This window comes from Lacerta agilis, chromosome 6, assembly GCF_009819535.1.
Source record: "Lacerta agilis isolate rLacAgi1 chromosome 6, rLacAgi1.pri, whole genome shotgun sequence".
Classification (NCBI taxonomy): Eukaryota; Metazoa; Chordata; class Lepidosauria; order Squamata; family Lacertidae; genus Lacerta; species Lacerta agilis.
Window position 1 is genome coordinate 38,428,348 of NC_046317.1, and position 7,924 is coordinate 38,436,271.

The 7,924-nt window shown below is 45.0% G+C and overlaps 1 protein-coding gene across 1 annotated transcript; it reads right to left on the reverse strand.

Moving 5' to 3' along the window:
- Positions 1 to 1,678: 1,678 nt before the first annotated feature.
- Positions 1,679 to 7,038, reverse strand: BSND (barttin CLCNK type accessory subunit beta). Its single transcript, XM_033151010.1, has 4 exons — positions 6,357 to 7,038; positions 5,571 to 5,665; positions 3,738 to 3,992; positions 1,679 to 2,373 (listed from the first exon to the last, which is right to left on the reverse strand). Exons 1-4 carry the CDS (start codon positions 6,531 to 6,533, stop codon positions 1,950 to 1,952), a joined length of 951 nt encoding a protein of 316 aa, XP_033006901.1. The 5' UTR covers positions 6,534 to 7,038; the 3' UTR covers positions 1,679 to 1,949.
- Between the last annotated feature and the right edge of the window lie 886 nt (positions 7,039 to 7,924).

A 7,924-nucleotide genomic window follows, 5' to 3' on the forward strand; every position in this document is an offset into this window, starting at 1 on the left:
CTGAAGGCAGCCCTGTATAAGGAAGCTTTTAATGTTTAATGTTTTATTATGTTTTTATATCTGTTGGAAGCTGCCCAGATGGGCAGGGTATTATTATTATTATTATTATTATTATTATTATTATTATTATTATTGAATAGGGAGTCCCTATTTTCACTGGGGAAATGTTGGAGGGTATGCTGCTATCTTAGGGTACAGGGGTTATTATTAAGATTCATTAATCCATCCAGAATAAACTATTGTGTGTGGTTCCCAAGGCTGTGATGCTAAGCACAAGTTGTTTGGAGGTAAGGCCTGTTGAACTTGATGCCATATTCCAAATGGTGTCTTCCCCCCAGGAACAGGAACGAGCTCAACTTATAAAACAGGCCCTACTGGCTTTATACTCAGATAGCCTAGTTAAGATGGAGCCAATGCCAACCTTTTTGTTGCCTCACGCTGTCAGTTTCACGGAGCTGCTGTCCCACAGCTGCCTGGGAGCTTGGCTCCCTCCCCATGCGGAAGAAGCAATCTGACAAGCTGAGCAGTTGGCAGGCTTCCGAAAGCAACATAAATCACTCCGGATTTTCCACTGCAGCAAGCAGACCTCCAATGGCCAAAAGGCATGAATCGGAGCAGAAAGCAGGACCTCAGAAGCCAAGGTGCTGAGGGCACACGATCCGCCTTCTGTCTGGCTGCTGCTGCTCCTGCACGTCAGCCGCTCCATAGTGATCGGGCCAATTAATGAAGCATGAGCCCTGAGCTGCTTTGGCGCCCACACGCAAGCACTTCTTAAACCTCCAACCAGTTCTTTTTCATGTTAAAAGTGTTGCTGTTCAGGATATCATCCAATCCCCAGAAACCACCACCATCAAACATGTCCTCAGCAGAGCAGTCCATGGACATCAAGTACAATCACACCAATATACAGTCAGATGGGGCAAGAATGCTAAAGGATTCTAAAAGACTAGAAACACATTTACAGTGTAATTCTGTGCATTTCCACTCAAAAGCATGTCTTACTAAATTCAGTAGGACTTTCTCCCAGTTTCGTATATTTAGAAAATGGCAGCCTTAGTAGGTAAAAGGTAAAGGACCCCTGGACACTTAAGTCCAGTCAAAGGTGACTATGGGGTTACGGCACTCATCTCGTTTTCAGGCCTGTGTTTGTCCACAGTTTTCTGGGTCATGTGGCGCAATGGAACACCGCGACGGAAACCAGAGCGCACGGTAACGCCATTTACTTTCCCGCCGCAGCAGTACCTATTTATCTACTTGCACTGGTGTGCTTTCGAACTGCTAGGTTGGCAGGAGCTGGGACAGAGCAACGGGAGCTCACTCCGTCTCAGGGATTTGAACCGCTGACCTTCTGATCGGCAAGCCCAAGGCTCAGTGGTTTAGACCACAGGACCACCCGCACCCCAATAGAGTATCATTTCATAAATGGCAAAGAAGCGCCAAAAGGTGATGTTCAAGCGAGTCATGGATCCTCCATCCACACTCTCATGGAAAAGTCATGACTCTGCCCCTTGGGACGATATATATGTTCTCAACAGGGGTGCCGTTCTCATATACAGAGTCTGTTTCCCCTTTATAGTGTTTTTTCTGAATCATCTCTCTGGCTGGTGAGAACTTTTAGGGGTTCAGTGCTACCCAGGTTTGATTTCCTTTGGGAAAAAACCACAGGGATTTGGTGATATTTGACTTTATTTACAAATATACAGGTTGAGCATAAGCGAAGGGACAGCTTAAGACACTTCAACAGATAGCCAAACTTTTGTTCTTCTGCTTTGGTCCGAACTCTTATTCTCCTTCGCTCCCTACAAATCCCCAGAGACCAGGACAAGTTTACCATTGCTTGGGCATCCCTTTTATTGTCTGAGCCACTCCCCACCCCCACCCAACCTTCCATCTCTTTGGATTTGGACTCCCATGAGAATGTTCCCGGGCTCATTCCTCATTTTTAATGTTTAGTCCTTTGGTTCAGAGACAGCACCAACCGATGAGGGGACATCTCCTGCTCCCTCCTTTATTCCATAGTACATGTCATCCTCTTCTACATTATGCGTAGCTCTGTGTTCCAGTCGTTCAGGCCCTACTGTAGCCAATGCCCCATCTCCTCTGGGGGCAGGAATAGGGCAACGGCTTTGGTTGGGTGCCATTATCCTTTCATTGCTTTGACCTTGACCTTCCGCCGTCAGGGAATCGATCAGGGCAAAATCTTCATAGGAAGGAAGTTTGAATTTGAGCTGGCTTTCTGTTGCAGACATAGGCTTCGAGACATTTTCCCACCCCTGTAGAAACGAACTGTTGGCTGTAGATTCCACAGAAGAGGTGTCTGCTTCCTCTTGGAAAGAAGCAAGTGGCGCCTGGTTAGGAAACTTTTCCGACTCACTAGAATTTAAAGAGAAGGTTCATTGAAGGACATAGCTTCCAAGGCTGATTTGTTGAGGTGTTTTGTGTTTCTACTAGGACGTTTATAGTAAATCAAGCACAGCAGATGCTGTGCTTTTCACCGGCACATCCCTGGTTCTGGAATGACCAGCTGTTGTTGGTTTAATTAACTTGGTTTCTAAGGGTAAATTCAAAGGGACATGGGTGGCGCTATGGTCTAAACCACTGAGCCTGGGGCTTGCCGATCAGAAGATCGGAGGTTCGAATCCCCGCGACGGGGTGAGCTCCCGTTGCTCGGTCCCTGCTCTGGAAGGAAGGTAAACGGCGTTTCCATGTGCTGCTCTGGTTCGCCAGAAGCGGCTTAGTCATGCTGGCCACATGACCCGGAAGCTGTACGCCGGCTCCCTCGGCCAATAAAGCGAGATAAGCGCCGCAACCCCAGAGTCGTTCACGACTGGACCTAATGGTCAGCGGTCCCTTGACCTTTACCTTTAAGGGTAAATTAAATATTATTGACCATGCCAGCCCAACAGCATTGTTTTGATCTTGAACTCAAGAGTCACCATTGTGGTCCCCTCCAGATGTTTTTGGACCCAACTCCCATCATCTCCGGCCCAATGGTCTGAGTTAAAAGGAGTTGCACTCCACCTGGAAGGTATTTCGCTTATGATGCCTGCTTTAACTAGAAGGAACAACACCGGGCAGTACAGACTGTGTTGGCTTTTCATTGATACAGAGCTAGCATGCATCTTATATTTAGCTCCACCTTCTATGGGGATGGTAACATTAGCTGATTAATCTAACAGATTAATCAACTAATGTTGCCAGTCAGTTGGATTAATCAATTGAAGAACATAAAAACGTAAGAATTGGCCAGTGGTCCATTTAGTCCAACATCCTCTTGTCATAGTGGCCGACCCCTGTTCAGTTTTGTTCAGTTTGAAAGGAGCTCCCAGTTAAACAATCAGTGGCGCTCTCTCTCTCTCACTTTCTCTCTCTATATATGTACAGTGTGTGTGTGTGTGTGTGTGTGTGTGTAGTGCATATATAGATATATATCATTGCACCATATCTCACACATAGAAAAGGATATAATTTCTAACATAGAATATTATATATTTTCAAAGATTGTGTTGGTTCTGACACCTGCATTAGAAACATTGTTTTATTCAGATGTTCATTTATTCATTTTGTTTAATCAAGCAATGAAAACTAACTAATGCTTATACAATTTGAAAACCATCCCACCTTTGCAAGCTTTTCTCTATCCAGAGTGCCTAACAGAAATCACCAAGAGCAATTATAAGGTGCAGAGTGGTATGCAATTTAAACCAGCCCCAGAACGCACCGCATGAGCTACTCACCAGCACAACCTGGTAGCATCCTTCTGGGGCATTGGGTCCTTGCAGGAGTCTCCATCACTTTCTGAATCCCTGTGCACCTCTGCCTTGGCCTGTACAACAGGCTGGATACATCCTTCTGCCATGACCGGTGGGACGGAGGCAGACAGAACACCCGCAGATTCTGCACCCGCCACTTTCATCTGGATCTGTTCGTAGGACGGCAGGCTTTTCTCATAGACTTCAGTTTGTTTCTGGCTGGTGTAAGGTGTCTGGGAACTGAGCGAACAACATGAGAAAATGGTATATTACTTCACCAGATTTGTTACATCTGTTATTAACAGGGGGCAGGAATCTGATTATTTGCCGATTCAGAAATGTGAGCAGCTTCAGAGGACCTAGCATTTCTCTAGTCAAGTTTGCTTCCTCTTAAGTGTGTTGCAGTTGTTCGTTATCTGGATTTGAGCTGTCAGGAGACCTGCTTTTCTTACCTGTCCTCCATTCCCACCTGGCTGACTAGGAGAAAGGGGCATGCAAAATCCATCAGTCTGTATGCCAGGGCTATGCTGCCTTCAGCTACTTTAGTTTCACTTTCCTTTCTGTTGTTGGCAATTGGAGTATTGTGGAAAATTGTCTTGCACTGTTAACAAGCCTGTTTAAGGGAAGTTGATGGATGGAGTTTTTGTGGGAAGGGAGATCTGAGCAAGTAAATGACATATAGCCAGGAATGGGGTGGCTCATGGATGCCTCTGAGGCTGGGCTAATGCAAAATAGACTGGTGCCGGGTCCAGGTTTTCAATCAGAAAAACAGTTGCTTATGAAGCACATAAAATAGGCCTTCTGGCAGCAGGCTGTGCTCTTGCCCTTAGTCAATGTTGAGAGGAAGGGAAGAAGTGACTAATGAACTTGGCACAAAGCTCTATGCAGCTTGTGACCAGGATAGCCAAAGATTATCTCACCCCTGGGACTCAGCTACATTAGTAAAGAAACAACTATTTGAATGCGCTATAAACATGCAACACCAGATGGTGCCAGAGAGCAGAAAAAATTTATATGCGATTTTCCATAGGGTTTTTTCTTTCTTTTATTATAACAGATCTAATTTCTGATTTATTTATAGCGGTTTTCCCCTGGGTGTAGATCCACCCCATATATACCCAACCTGTCACTGCACTCTGCAGGAGATCACCTCCTACAAATACCATTTCACCAGGATTTATCCATCTCTAGGGTGAGGGAGGCACTGTTCTGAAAAAGCTTGGATATGAGGTGGAAGATGGAGAAGAAGCTCTTTCAAGCTGCCATAATTTTATCTTGATTGGCCAGTTATAGCTTCTGCACAACACAAAGAGACGAGGGCAAAGAAGCTGCTATTCTTATGGCCAGTGCAGAACGAACCCTAAGGAGGCCTACATTCTTTTTCTGGATTGGATTATATACAGCAGGGCTAGACACTGAAATGAGATGGAGGTTGCAATCCTATACACACATCTGAGAGTAAGCCACATTGAACTCAATGAGATCTGTTTCTAAGCAGACAAGTATAGGATTGTGCTGTAAACGCTGCAGCCTTTTGCTTTCCTACGCATGGGTCTCCAAAGCTGTTCCATGCTTTACACACAAACACACATACCTCTGAGGAGCTTTATATTTTCCCTAAAGACATCGCTTTTCTCCTGCTTAAAAATACACTTAAATTGTACAATTCACTGCCCTGTGCCAGCGTTTCCAGACATTGACCTTGTCCCTCTGCGGAACACAGTTTGCGATGTGCACAGTCGAGTACTGTATCCTAATTAAAAAGTAGATTACAGACTGTTGAGTTGAAGCTTACAGGCTTGGTTTCCACAAACATACCTGTTCTTCTCGGGAATCTCATTTTGAACAGATGAAGCAGCAGTCTTCTTTACAAGAAACTTCTCAGACTCCACATCAACAGAAACAACTCTGATCTGGGGAGGGAAAGCGGGGAAGTTAGAGAAGATAACTCCTTGGAACAAGGGGGTTATTTCCTCCCATCAAATGAGCAGCTACACACAAACACATGCACAAACACTGAATTTAATTAAGGAAATGTGATGTATCATTTGGATCTCAGATAAAGCTCAGGAGGTAGTCCACCCTGGGCAAAGTGATTCTTTCTCACCTACCTCCAAGGAGATGTAGGGGTTCCCTAGAAGAAAGGCATTTTATTCTTACATTCTGAACTGTGTCTTCAATCAGATCCTAGATTTTCAGAAAGAAGATTCAAGCTGCAACTCCAACAGGGAACAGCCTTACATTCGCCATTACCTAACTTACTCTTACTACAGTTCCCACTGCATTATATTGTGGCACCATTCTAATACCTATCCTGCGATGGTATCATTATTTTTTGTGGCAACTGTAAGGGAACCAATGTGTAAAGTAATTTATCAATCGAGCGGATACAAAAAAAAATTGATTGCTTTGCAAGTAAAATATTTTTACGTTTGTACTTCTTAAAAGGCTAACAAGCTCAATAAAGAGCAGGAAACATATAATCTTTTAAGATTCCTGCAGCTTCCAAATATATTATTGGGAAGTCTGAGTTTGATACCCCCAAAATGCAACTGTTGAAGGCACATTCTTTAGGAAAAAAAGAGAAAGTAGACTGTTTCCTACCTTCGGGTAGCACTGGCACATGCTCCAAATGATCCCCGCAGCGATGACCAAGGCGCCTAAGGTACAAAAGGTGATGTAGATCTGGGGCTTCTCCACACTCATGATGAACATTCCGATCATCACCAGAAAAACTCCCAGGACGATGAGCCCATGGCGAAAAGTTTTCTCTTCAGCCATTGGGATCCAGGAAGAGAAATTGAAATCGAGGTAATTTCTGGGCAGGCTAATTCATGGAAAGAGCTTGCGCTGGGAAAGCGTGGGTGGTGGTGGGGAGTCCAGGAAGGCTGGACAGCCCTTCACCTATCCCTGACCCAGACAGCAGCCTTCCACACTCTGGTGCACTGCAAGGAGATGGTGCAGGGAGCCTGCAATGGGACAAGTGTCAGCTGCAACCTTCAGACCAGTCCTGCCCAGGTCTCAGCCAGCCAGCTTTTAATGGGTTTGTAATGAATGCAAACAAGATCCTTCCATTCACACATGAGTAACACTGCCCAGGGACACTTTACAATAACCTTCCCCCTAGGCATATACAGCGCAAAAAGCTGAGAATGCTTTGCCAAAGGGGTGTGGACTCAGGAGGGAGGTTTTAGGACCCTTCTAGAACCGGATCCCAGTTGCCAGGTTTCAGAGGCTCACTGGTGAATTAGGAAAACAGTACCCAGTGAGCCAACTGACTGCTCCACAGTCCGGTCCTTTGTCTAGACCTTAAGGGGACTCTCTGGTGGGACAATAACCTTCCTGCCCCTGTGTGCTGTCAGATGGCATGGCCTTCGCAGTGTGCAATCTTGCATGGATGATGGCATGGGTGGCTCCCCCAGGCTCTGGATAATGAAGTTGTTGCTTATGAAAGGCAAATAGGAAGGGGGCTTCACAAGATCGCTTACCCCCCCCCATGAATTCTTTCAATCAGACCTGTTATCACAATGGCTACATTTTCCTCCTGTCAGCCCCCCCCCCGCCTCCCCACCCCATTGCTTTCACAGAGGCAAGAGCCTCATAACTCAGTTATGTGGGGCAGGATAAATATAATCCCTCACGGAAATGAGCCATTCACTATCAAATGTCAATCATAGCCCCACCCTTTAAAGCGCTTTCTCAAAATCATTCATTTACAATTATAATGACAAACTTCAGGCTGCATTCCCTGTACTCATTTACCTAGGAGGAAGCCCTGTTTAATTCAATGGGACTTACTTCTGAGTAGACCTGTATAGGATTCCACTATGTCATTTGACTAGCCTTAATAGTGATAAGGTGGAAGTTCCTATTCATCCTTCCAAAAAATAAAATAAAAAATTGTGTGTGCGCGCACCTGCCTGCCTGCCTGCCTTAGGGACCATTTTCACAGTCCTTGTCGGTGCTTGCTAGTTTTGAGTTTATATGAAGGATTTTAATAATCGGTCCATTTTTACAATTTTCTTCTTGGATGAATGAAAAATCGCCACCCTTTTCTTGCCTCTGCATGGCTTTATAATGAAGTTGCTCATATCTTCTTTCCCACCTGCCAGGGGATACACCAGTGAAATTAGAAATAATACGGATTTATTTTTTTTAATGTTATAGGCTTG

Bases quoted from the DNA above. Each gene is read 5' to 3' on its own strand.
- BSND (XM_033151010.1), bottom strand. From the start codon at position 6,533: ATGGCTGAAGAGAAAACTTTTCGCCATGGGCTCATCGTCCTGGGAGTT. The intron at 3,993-5,570 runs GTATGTTTGTGG...TTGTTCGCTCAG, and splicing joins GAGATTCCCGAGAAGAACAG to TTCCCAGACACCTTACACCA. The intron at 2,374-3,737 runs GTGAGTAGCTCA...TTTAAATTCTAG, and splicing joins GATGCTACCAGGTTGTGCTG to TGAGTCGGAAAAGTTTCCTA.